The following is a 12,837-nucleotide window of genomic DNA, read 5'->3' as shown; positions in this document are numbered from 1 at the left end:
ATTTGTACGTACCCAATTGTCAAAAAAGGGTTTAGAAGTAGGGGGCACGAGGAATCCTTAGCAATTGGTCTTTAGATGTCTTGCAGGGGAAAATCCTCTGTCTTACACACGCGTTTTCCTGGTGCACTCATACCACAGGACAGTACTGCATACATTGCCAAATGTCATTTGTGCTCTGTGAAGAAGTGAACAAATATTGGAAGAGGAGGATATTTTTGAGCTAATAGATCGGTTGGAATAGTTAGCACCATTAGTGACTTTCTCATCTTGTCAGGAAAAAATAATCATAATCCAGGTTGGTCTACCCTGTGCAGACCAACCTTGATTATGTACCTAGATACCTCAAGTTCATCTACTGCCACCTCTTTCATGGCCTCCCTAATTTCTGCTGAAAAGCTATTGAAAGACATCTGCATGACCTGCTAGAAGGCAAACTGATAAAGATCCAGGAAGGTTGACCGTGTGGTAAAACACCTTACTCTTTGACTCCCTGTCTGATGGCAAAGTAGGTAAGGCATTAGGACCCTGCATAGGCTAGAAACCTGGAGTTTGCCGCATGAACTACCAAGGAAGTTGCAGAGGAGCAAGTGGATGCATTCTCCTTAATCAACACCCCCTTGCCCCCACCCTATTAGAGTAACAGAAGAGGAGCTACAATTGCGAACCCGTGTACAGGTTTATACGACATGTCCATACCACGTCAAATGTATGAAAAACGATATGCGCTCAGGCAGCCATTCAAAAGATAACCTCACGTTCAAACAGTGGAGGAAACCTACCAAGAAGGATGTCCCTTGCCGAGTTGTTGAAAAGCAGCCATGAATAAAATGGTGCGTGACATGGATGTATGTTAAACAAAGTCTTATAACAGCAAAAGAATGTCCGAAAGGAGATATATGACCCTATGCTGAAACAATATGAAAATACTTAAGAATTATGATGTAACTGAAGCAATAAGAGAAACATGTACTCCATGATATGCAGTATTTTATGAATACAAAGAAGAATGAAGTAACCCCCTGGTCAATAACCATAAATACGCTGAAATGCAAGGTAGAAAGAATACATAGGAGCTTGCTTATGAGAGGTATATATTCAACATTTAGGACTACCATCAGAACAAGATGGACAACTGCTCATGTCAATCAACCCAGTTACCTCAAAAATACGAGACCAAGATCTTAAACATGGAGAGATGATGCAGAAGCTGCTTTCCTTGCGAAATAGGGGAGTATGTTGGCTTTGAACCAAGTATGCTATTTCAAGAGATGAAGGAAAAACACAAAGGGAGTCTACGAACAGCCCATGCTCAAGGACATATTTTCTAATGATTAGGAGGAACACAAACATTTACTGATGCCAAATATTGGATGATTAAAAGGCATACCGTCAATATGGGATAGAATGAGCAAGTCTATAAAGGACAAAAGGAGAACTACACCCAGACAAAGATGAATCAAATAAGGTTAAAACCACTGTCGATATGAACAAATTCATGTCTAGCAAACATGTAGAGTTCGCAAACAAGGGCTATTCATTAGCCCTGGAGCTAAGATAGCGCTGTACCTTCACTCCCTCAGATGTCCCGAGACAGTGCAGACTAGCAAGGTCAAACCATCAAACAGAAGACACACGCATGAGGCTTACCGATGAGAGGGTGGCCTAATTGGGAAACAAAGGAAGAGCTCTCATATCTACAACCACCTGGGATTCGTTTCTGTGTACATGCTGCTAACAAGCCGAATGTCCAAGGTTGGATTGGGGTTGCCAATCAATTAGAATAGCCTCGCAAGCACTTTTTCAGACAATGTTGCAAAAATATTAGTCCGCCGCCACATTTTCTGCTGTGATGATTACCTTATACCATGTGATTAGAAGTAGCTCAGGGTGTGTCTCACAGAAAAAGACTACCAATGAGGGACTAACATGCATATTTTCTATGTGTAGAGATTATCCCCTAATCCAATCCCACCCCTCAATATGTTTTTTAACTTTGCCACGTAGGATGACATTATAGATGACGCATCTAGTATTATATAAACTATGCATGACTGAACAAACTGTGTGATCCTGCATGAGTCGAATTGATGAGTGTTTATACGCCCTGCTTTTTTCTTGAGATTAAAGCAGTATTTTACCATCGCATTTGAGTCTGTCCGGTTATTGGATCCGAAGTATTTTCTTGGTAATTCCATATAGCACAACACATGCTTCAAGGTGCTAAAGCACAACGTCGCCACTGGGTGTTCCTATAAGTACAAGGGGTCCCCTCAAACTGGAATATGCTTTCTCTGAATATTCAAGTAGGGGGCATGGACAGCCATTGGCTTCTCCCAAATGCACACAGAAGTCATACGCACTCTCTGAAAGAGAGAAATCACTATCTGAACCAGAGAGTAAGAAACATGGATGTCCACTGATTAGACCTGCCTTCTCATGAAGTCTCATAAAGTCCAAATAGATGGCAAATTCTGTATTAGGTTGCATCAGTACCCTTTTATTGAGGACCACCTTTGGTGAGATTTCTAAACTACTGGCATCTCGGAGGCCATTTGGAACTTCATCACCAACTTCTGACCCCTCTTCGAAAATTGTCTCATGCTCTGGGGTAGAGGTTCTTCCCAGTCTCCAATGTACAAATCATTGCCCCTATCCAGCAGGGCATCCACCTTTCTATGCACCTCCTTTGTGACGCATTTCACACCGAAGACAACCAGCCTCCAGATTACCTCTGGTGTCCTGCTTGGTACTGTTCTCTGTGCCCTGCCATAACCAGGCAGTGGCAGGCAGCCGACACCCTGCGACGGCAGTCTCAACTCCAGTGTCAGTGGAGGTTTACCTGCCAAACATGTCCACAACCAGAGCACCTGGCTCATGTGCCCATTCATTGGTGATGGTAGACACCGCCAACACCACAGAGTCCTGTGGTGTCAAATCTCCACATTCCATGCTGTGCAACAGGGATGGTGGAAGTAGGTGCCATTAGCTGCTTATTTGATTTGATTTTTATTTATATAGCACTATATGCCAAAGCACTTTACAGGAATAAAATAAACGGTACAATTCATGAGAAACAATATGAGAAACACAAATTAACAGGTAAGCAAATGTGTTTTAAGGCGTTAGCGGAAAGCAGGTAAAGAAGAGAGATAGAAGAGGTAGAGGAAGCACATTCCAGTGTTTGGGGGCCAAGAGATAGAAAGAACGGAAACAGGAGTGGGTTCAAGGGGGACGAAAAACAGTAAGAAGAAAGAATTCAAAGCAGAGTGAGTGGATGGGACATAGAAAGAAATAAGAGATGAACGATTGGGAAGGGAAAGATTATGCGGACATTTAAAGACCAGGGAAAGGAAATTAAAGCGCAGATGCGATTCCAAAGGGGGTCAGTGGAGTGAGGCAAGAGCAGGGCCAATAGAGTCACAAGAGGATATAGAAAAGAGGAGATGAATAGCAGAGTTGTAACAGGGATGTCCCTGCTGTCTCCCTTGCTACCCGTAAAAAAAGATATATATATATATATTTTGAAACTGGCTGCAGGTGGCCTTCAAGCCCTTTGGACCTTTTTCTAATCCTTTGCTGCTGATGCTCCCTTTCCCTTTGCAAAGCAGAGGTATGGCAGAATGGCAGCGTTTGGTGTGCAGTGTTAGGCCATGTGTCGTGCAGCCGGCCTCGCTGCTGAAAATAGTACTAAAACTGGTGCCACTGCCTGTATTTTTGATTTATTTCCTGAGGCCCAGACTTTCTGGAGCCTTAGGCAATCCAGGCACACTTGGGTGGGCATGCAGGCGCAGGGCACATTTGCTATAATGCAGCAATTTAGCCGTGCGGCCTGCCCCCCAGCCCAGAAGATACAAGTGCGGGCTTTCTCAGAGGGAACACCAGTGTTCCAGTTCTTCCAGTCCTGAGGACCTGAGTGACATTCTGACTCCTACAGTCAGACCCCTCTCCTGCTTCCACCTGTCCATTATGTGTGCGTGTAGTGTGCCGTGGCGCCCTGGCCTGGTTGGCTCACTGGCACCAAGAAGTTAATTTATGAGGACAGCAAAGTCAGAGAGAGCAGGTGAGGTGGTGGGTGCTGGTGGTGAGCGTGTGTGAGCCGTGTGTGAGATGAGGGAGGCTAGCGTGCATGTGTGTTGCGGTGTGTCAGACTGAGTGACTTCATTGCGTGACCATCACGTCCGTGAGGTGAGCGACTCACTGAGCATGACTGAGTTGAGTACTAGTGCACTGCATTCACTGGTTAGGTTAGTAGGGAGGTAGGCAGGCACATAGCCCCAGTATCCCCCACACATAATAGACCAAGAGGACATTCTGAAGACCTTTCTGAGGGAACAGAGGACTGCTAATGTGAGCCACATGTATAGTCATGCATGGCGCTGCCGCAGTGCTACTACTTCATTGGGCATTCTGTTGGCGCTAAAGGGCACCACTGAGTGCAGATACAATATCCTCCTCCTAAGAGAGGCATGGTTTTATGTTTAGTTGAGCTAGACATGGCAGATTTTGACTTAGTTCTGCGAGGCAACATTGGTGGGGAGAAGGCCGATATCAGTCAACCACAAGTCCAAGACAAGACACACCTCCCACATGGCCAATACTGTGGCTGCACCTGTACTCCATCTGTAAGGATGCCTCGAAAGAATCTAACCAAGAGGCTCCACTCAAGGTGCTTCAGAACAAAATTGCTAAGATTGTTACCAATGCATTCTGCATGACGCATGCTACCCAAGTCTTGTGCCACCTTCACTGGCTCCCACTACCAGCTAGAAATAAATTTAAGGTTGCCACTGTTGTCTTCAAATGTGTACAAGGTATCGCCCCCGTCCCAATTGCCTGGCCTGCATAATGTGGCATGAACCATCTACATACTACTGGGATCTTTCTCCTCTCCCACATATATCTCCACCTTAGGCGTTTCCCAGGGACCAACCTTTCTCCCTGGCTCTTTAACATCTATCTTGCTCGCTTGAACACCTAATTTCCACCTACTCCCAGAACTTCCAGTGTTATGCAGATGACACACACCTCTTCTTCAAACTTCCCTCTGATCCTCTCCTTACCTCCTGCATCATTCCTGACGGCCTATCTGCCGTTCAGTCCTTGTGTGCCTCCAATGATCTCTGCATCAATGCCAGCAAGACTGAGATCCTTCCCATTCTGACTCCTGCTCCCTCTTTCTTCCCCTCAACTCTTGCCACCCGCTATGTGTTCTCCCCCTTCTACTTCACCTGAAGCCAAAAACCTTGGAGTCATCTTCGAGCCCTGTCTTTCCTTCCTCCCTCATGTCCAGGACCTTGCCAAGAAGGCCCACTTTCAACCCTACCTCTTCAAGTGAATCCTTCCTTTCCACACATTTCCCCAGACGTTCAATGTCTCCAGATCACTGGTACTCTGTAGTCTGGACTACTGCAATAACCTCTTCCTCTCTATGTCGCCTCCAACTAATCCAGAATAGGGCTGCAAGACTTATCCTTGGCCTCAATCCCAGGGACCGCATCTCTCCAGCCATAAAAAACTCTCCACTGGCTCCCGGTTGCTGCAAGTTATCTACAACTGGCTCTCAACAAGTACACGCCCTGCAGATCTTTACGCTCCTCCGGCACCAACTCTCTGCGTGTCAAGCGATTCGCTAAACAGCGGGCTGGTGGATCTTTTTCCTCGGCTGGCTCTCTCCTTTGGAACAGCCACCCCATTCCTCTGCGTCTTGTGCCGGATCTCCTCAAATTCCGGAAGCTGCTCAAGACTCTCCTTTTCACCTCTTCCTTCAACCCCTCCCTCCTTTGCTAAACCCTACAATCGCTGAGATTGGTGGCCACTGCCCTTATGTGTCTACTCGGGTCCTGGCATCTCAGCCCCAATCGCCTTCAGCCTCTGCCCACGCCCAGCACTTGCCTTAGGCGCCTACTGGCCTGTGCTATCACAAGCCTGCACTTATTTATTTACTGGTGGTTGTCCACTCCCACCAGGTGATCTCTGCCAGTCACTTAACAGTTTGCAACATACTCCCTAGCACTTCCCGCTCTGTCACTCCAAGCACTTATCCCCCCTCCCTCCCTCAGCCCTCTCTCTCTGCACTTGCACGGTCTGAATGCTCAGAAGGCCTAGTAGGACCGCCTCTCTCTTTCAATGTTATAGTTGCCTATCACTCCCATGTTCCCTCCCTTTTCCCTTTTGGGTGCTTTGAAACACAATTGACTTGATGTATAAGCGCCTTACAAATGCACAATAAATAAATAAATGAATACATCTGCGTCCGTCAATGATGATGCTTACTATTTCACCGATGTTTAATCTGCAGACAGCACAGTGATGCCAAGGTCAGGAACAGATATTGCTGTAGGTTGTTTATTTCTCTCATAGTGACACCAAATACCCCTGCCAGCAGGCACCTCACAGAATCACCTCCAAAACTGTATTTTTAGCATATTAATGTGTTCAGCACTAAGGTGTTCAGATGAACGCATCATAACCCCCATGCACATTTCTGATGAGTGGCTAAACTGGCAGTGGAAAAAACAGACCCTAGTTTTAATCCTGTCTGACTCACTTGAACCAATGGTGTGATCTTGGACAAATCCCTTTTGGGGTCGCGATTTCCTGAAAACACTCCATGGTTGCCTTAACATTCATCTGTGCTTCGGAAGTGTGCAGCCAAAAGGGCCGATGCAACTAAAAGTGCACTATGACTACTAGCAGAGAATGATTTCCACACATTTCTTTGGGAAAGGCATTCCTCTTTAAATAGCTTCCCTCTGACAAAGTAAGGCCAGCCTTGTTTGCTGCACCTGGAACTCATTTTAGCCTTACTTGTACAAATGAGTGTCTGTTATCTGCTGCTTCAAGATCACAGGCATTGTGCAACATAAGTGCATTAAGTGCATTATGCATTAGCACATGCCATCAACTTCCTGCTAATGCCACCCCACAGAATGGTCGAAATACCTGCTACATTCCAATCGGAGATGTTAATCCAGTTCTGTGTTTTTACGTGCATTCTTTGACTGATATTATTTCTCCATTCTAAACACAGGCCTACAATTCCCAGAATGCACTGCAAAGCAAAAAGCAGTGCTATTCTACCATCTTCCAAATGGAATGGAGCCTATTTTCAAGGATGGACTTAGGAACGCAATACCACTAAGCAGAAATACACATTGGCACAAACAGTGAGATGTGCCACTTGCAATTTCTGTATTCTATCCCTCCTTGCCGCTTTCTGAGATTAAAGTAGCAGTCACCTCCACCATTGTGTATGTCAAAATCATCAAGAAACTGTTTTCTAGCACCTATAGGTGTTTAATTAGGGGAAGTCTTAATTTATCCCAAGAAAGACTGGGATTTCCTTGGACAACAGGAAGCTCCCTCCAGACTATTTTTGCTGTAGAATTATATTAAATTGCGTCAGTTCAGGACACACAGCCTCTTTTTGTTGGAGACTCTGCCTAGCTTCGGGAGACTTAGTTGGCAGGTCTGCTGTCAGCAGGTGGTAAAGCCTGGCGACATCGGGAATCCTAATCTGGAATCAACTTTCTGTATTCTCTTTGGGCGGAAGCTGAGTTTACAGGCCGTAAAAATCTTTTACAAACTTTTTTGTTTTAAGCAAAACTTTTTTGTTGTAAGCGTTTATAGATCTCAGTGTTTCTCACCAGATTGGTTGTTCATACACTGTTTTCCATTCCATCAGCAACAGTTTATCGCTGGCCGGTTCACAGTGCTTTATTGCCTTACAGTTGTTGGCTCTATATACACTGATATTAATGCTACATATGGTGATCCATTCTTGTATGAAAGGTATATCATATTATAAAAATCATAAAATCCTGCTCCCCTTCTGATGCTATCCCAGTCGGGATTATGAAAACTATCTCCCCGGATCTTCTAAGGGAAATTACCACAGCCATCAACAACTCCTGCCAGTTGGGGACCATTCCGCCGTAATTGAAAGCTGCTAGAGTAATCCCTCTCTTAAAGAAGCCCACACTAGACCCCACTGTTCTGGCTACCTTTCGTCCTATTTCACTTCTCCTTTTTCTTGCTAAACTGTTGGAGTCACTGGTTTCTACCTTACTTTCTTCCTACTCGGAATCATCTTCACTTCTTGACCCTGCGCAGTCCCGCTTTAGACCTGGCAGAGGCACAGAGAGTGTTCTGGTCTCTGCCCAGGACGACATGGCCAGGCTGGTGGACTCTGGGGGGGGGGCTTAAAAGGTTATGGGGGGCGCCTGATTCCACTAGATCTGTCAGCAGCCTTCGACACTGTCGACCACCCCATCCTGTTGTCCCCTCTTGCCCAGATGGGTATATCTGGTCAAGTACTAGCATGGTTCACCTCGTTCCTGGCGGATCGTACCCAGACTCTCTCTATGCCACCTTTTCTATTTACCTCATGCCCCCTTAGCTGTGGAGTGCCGCAGGGTTCCTCTATATCTCTGATTCTCTTTAACATCAACATTTGGGCGCTGGTTTGTCTAATCTGCTCCTTCGGCGTCAGGCGTTATTCATATGCCGACGACACTCAGATTCTGATTTGTTTAGATCTAGATCAGACTGAGATGGCATCGTGCCTGCGGAAATGCCTGGCGGACGTTGCTAAGTGGATGAACTATAACTGGCTCAAGTTGAACAGAGATAAGACTGAGGTTCTGGTGGTGGGGTGTCCCCCTGACCCTTCACTTTGGGTGTCTTTTTTCTGGCCTGTATCTTTGGGTAACCTTCCTATTCCCACAGGGAAGGTAAAGAATCTAGGTGTAACACTATTGGCTTCTCTCTCTATGGAGAGTCAGGTTGCTGCTGTCTGTCAAACTGGACGCTTGGATCTTAAAGTTCTTAAAAAGTGCTCCCCTTAATTTCTGAGCATCTTCGTCCTCCGGTGGTAGCTGCCCTTATACTATCCCGGTTGGACTACTGTAATTCCCTTTAGTTAGCCCAACCGAGGGGCCTTAACCAGAGAATGCAGCACCTGCAAAATCTGGCCACAAGAGTAGCTACCGGCTCCCCTTATGGAGCCCATATTTCTCCAGTTTTGTGATCCCTCCATTGGCTCCCTGTATATCAACGTATCATGTTTAAACCTCTGTGTATTGTTCACCGGGTTATACACAAACTAGGAGCAGAGTTTCTTGGAACCAAGTTTGTGCGCTATGTTCGTAGCCGCCAGCTTCGCTCTGCAACTGCAGACCTGCTCATCGTGCCGCCTTATCAAAGTGCACGGATAGGAGGTTGTTCTTTTTCCGTGGCTGCCGCTATTGCATGGAACGAGTTGCCACCGCCTATAAAGAAACTATCTGACCATTTAGCGTTTAGGAAAGCGATAAAGACACTTATTTTCTAATCTGCACCTGTGTCTGTTTATCCTATCGTTATGGATAGTTGCCTCTCTTTTCAACGCCAAGATGCCCCTGGGCGACCGTTTGCACTTAAGAAATGCCATTAACATAACAAATTACAGTAATACTGTAACCATATTTTTCTTAGTGTACTGGAACAATGCTATGTGATTCCAGTTCCTGTTTCGTCAAGGGATGAAAGGTTGTGTGCCATCCCTTCATGTCATTTAGGGGCTGGGTCAAATGACAGCACTTCCTGTGATGTCATCAGAGGCCAAAGGTTGTATGAGGTCACTTCCACTACCCCTGACATTTTGGTTACATTACGTCCCCAGGTGCAGATAGAATGGATGGGAGAGATATCAGTAGCAGGGAGGCGAAGGAGTAGAGAGAAACAGTATATGAAACGGGAGAAAATAAGAGACGAGACGAGAATTTTGTTAATAGGGAAAGAAATGTTTATGCATCTCAGCAGACATAGCTAACAATTCATGCTGGAAGAACTCCAAGTCCCACGGCGTAGGTCGCACCAGTGCTTGTAGTTTCATAATGTCCGTTATCACTGACCTGACAGGGGGATCCCTAGTGGAAATATCAGCCTTTTTTTCTTTGTCTCTGGTTTTTCTGATGTCTTAAGGACAGAGAAGGACTCTTAGATCGAGATCTTGTCTCACTGTTTCTTCTGAAACCAGCAGAAGGACTCTGGCCAGAGCCCCACCCCTTGAACCTCCCAAGGAGGCAAACATACTCCTCCTTAGACTTCTACTGGAACATCAATAGCCGGCGTTCATAGGACTGTCCATTCTTGGATGTCATGACCCTTGCTATTATGTCAGGCACCCATGCAGAAGTCATGGGTATCCTTGATGGACAAAGTCCTGAGGCACTCATGCCAAGCCTTAAAACCCAAAGGTTTGTTACTCATTTTGATAAAGTATTTTTTATTATTATTGTATTATAACAATCACAAAAAACAAAAACAAATCAACATAAGGACTATCATGGTCATTCTTAATCAACAAAGGCAGTATACATATCATCAGTGGTCGAAAGTCTTTCCTAGTACATATATTGGCGTGTAGTGCCTAGTACCCATTGCACGCTCCCCAGCATGTAGGAGGGAGTCTTAGTTCGCTTCTTCTTCCCATCTATCCCATATTTTCGAGGCTTTGTTGGGACAGCCCCTTGCTGAGTAGATCCTATGCTCCATCATGGCGCACACGTCCATATCCAGTTTCCATTGATCCAGTGTCGGGGAGTCAGGAGATCCCCATTCCTGCGCTATATTATGCTAAATCAGTCCCGTTGGCGTATGTAGGAGCAATCTCTCCCACTTGTTAGCCTCGATTTCGTTAGGTACCCCCAGGAGTAGGGCCTTTGGGTCCAGTGGTATGGTACGGGCCAGAACTCTGGAGAGCTCCCTACAGCATGCATTCCAAAAGGTTTGTATCCGGGGACATGCCCACAAGATGTGAATGAAGGTTCCCTCCTCCTCCCCGCATCGGAGACAGTTTGGGTTTGGGGCCCGTTTGCAGCCATATAGGCACGTCCTAGGGTAATATACCGGGTGCAGTATTTTCAACTGCACAAGTCGGAGCCTAGAGGAGATGGAGATTTCTCGGGGATGCATGAGGACTTGTATCCAGTCCTCTAGATCTATTTCCCCCACATCCGCTTCCCATTTCGCCTTCAGCTCGTTCAATTCGGGGTTGGCGAAAGAGGATATGGCATTATATAGGATGGAAGTGCATTTGGTGGGAATATACGCTGGGAGGATGTTACGCTCTATAGGGGTGTATTCCGGTACCCTTGTGTCTGCTTTTGATCAAAGAATTCAAAGTGTACAATTACTGGGCTCTGTCACTTTTGATGGAAACCGAAAGGCCTGCCCTTGTGGCACTGTGGGCATGGGCGGTGCCACCCAGTAACACCCGAATGAGATTCAAAAATTCAGAGATAATGTCAGAGTTCATTCCAGAGACAAGGTGTCTGATGAGGAGATAGTGTGCATTAGAAAAAAATATAAGTTTAAAAATAGGCATTTTCTTGAGGCATTTCATTTTGTAATGTTATGTTTCAAGAGCCTTTCCCTTCAGTTGCCCTCGTGGCTTGCCCTGTCCCGCTCTCTCGCCTATCTTACCTGGTAATGATGTTTTGTTACCCCACGGTAACATCGCGATGGGACACATGCTTTCCTGGGAGACCAGCTGCAGGAGACAGCACATGCCTTGGCTAAGATTTTCAGATACTTTACTAAACAAAATAAGACATTCTGACTGGAAAGCAGTGAAAGACCTACTGTCACAAGTTTCAAACGTGCGAAGCAGCACTCACCTTCTTCTCCCTGGAAGGGCAAGGTTTCTGGATGCTCTGCAGTCTTGGCTTTGGCTCATGACACACACGTGTGTGCTTCAAAGCGTGCTCGAGGGCTTTCACGTTTTGCCGTATTCCTAGGAGCAATTCAAACTTGAATGAAATATAATGAAATATAATGTTTGACACATTGCTTTTTTTGTCTAACATACATCTTCTCCATTTCATATTTAAGCAGGATGGGGAGTATATGTGCTGAATTATTGTGTCTTGGTGGCAGTGGCAGAGCTGGCCCCTGTTTTGTAAGGGTCAAAGCCCTCCCAAATTGAGGAGGCTGCAGACAGAAGGCTGCACTCAACCCAGGGATGGCGATGGGAAACTGGTGCACCTGAAAGAGCAGAGTATTTATTTAGTCGAATTTTTAAAGCGTGCAGCAGCACAGGTGCATCGTGGCGCTGTTACAAAAAAGCGTATATGGATACAAAGGAAATCATAGTGGTTACATTGATATTTACAGTTTGTGGTACATTTTGAGGTTACATAGTATAAGCAAGCAGAAAATGCAATCATTAACATGGCAGCAGCAAACATGCAGTGGTGGAGGACACAATCCTGCCCAGTTGATATCAATACACCCCGTATGATGAAGCCAAAAAACGTACCTGCTCTGCTCAGATTTTTGCCCCACACGTCCAATGATCATCATCTCTTTGTAAAAGTAAAAATGCTGCCAATTTGGATGAAAGATGCATCTACTGAGCCAAGGGAAGGCCTAATAACTATTCATCCTCCTGGGCTCAGAGGAAACCGGGGGCAAATCTAATGACCATGGATCCACTCACGACCAAAAATGGGTTGCAACTTAATCCCCAAAAAACTGAGGTAATATTATTTGCTCCTAAAGATTTGCTCGAAGGAAGAAGCTGCCCCCCAACCGCCAGTTTCTGGGGACCTCTCTTAAGTATGCTACCAAGGTAAACATTCTAGACTGATCTGGGCTACAATGGCCAGGTCTCAGCCAAAGTACAATCAGTGTTTTACAACATCCGTCTCTTGCGCCAAGCACTACTGATGCTGATCATGCGATGGTTGTGGGCGCTCTAGTCAACTCTAAATTAGATTACTGCAATTGGCTTCTTGTTAGAGCCAAACAGATGCATTGGTTGCAAAAAGCTCAAAATGCAGGAGTACGGCTGGT

At 45.7% G+C, this 12,837-nt stretch overlaps 1 protein-coding gene across 3 annotated transcripts in view; it reads right to left on the bottom strand.

The window, feature by feature from the left end:
• XRRA1 (X-ray radiation resistance associated 1) overlaps positions 1 to 12,837 on the bottom strand; it is a 624,270-nt gene that overhangs the window by 36,984 nt on the left and 574,449 nt on the right. For all 3 annotated transcript variants that reach the window (XM_069640151.1, XM_069640152.1, XM_069640153.1), the window contains one exon: positions 11,661 to 11,776. In XM_069640151.1, the coding sequence (XP_069496252.1) occupies positions 11,661 to 11,776 (116 nt within the window). The remainder of the gene's footprint in view (positions 1 to 11,660; positions 11,777 to 12,837) is intronic.

This window comes from Ambystoma mexicanum, chromosome 7q (assembly GCF_040938575.1).
Source record: "Ambystoma mexicanum isolate Mex_15411 chromosome 7q, UKY_AmexF1_1, whole genome shotgun sequence".
Classification (NCBI taxonomy): Eukaryota; Metazoa; Chordata; class Amphibia; order Caudata; family Ambystomatidae; genus Ambystoma; species Ambystoma mexicanum.
This window is presented reverse-complemented; position numbering and strand designations above follow the sequence as displayed.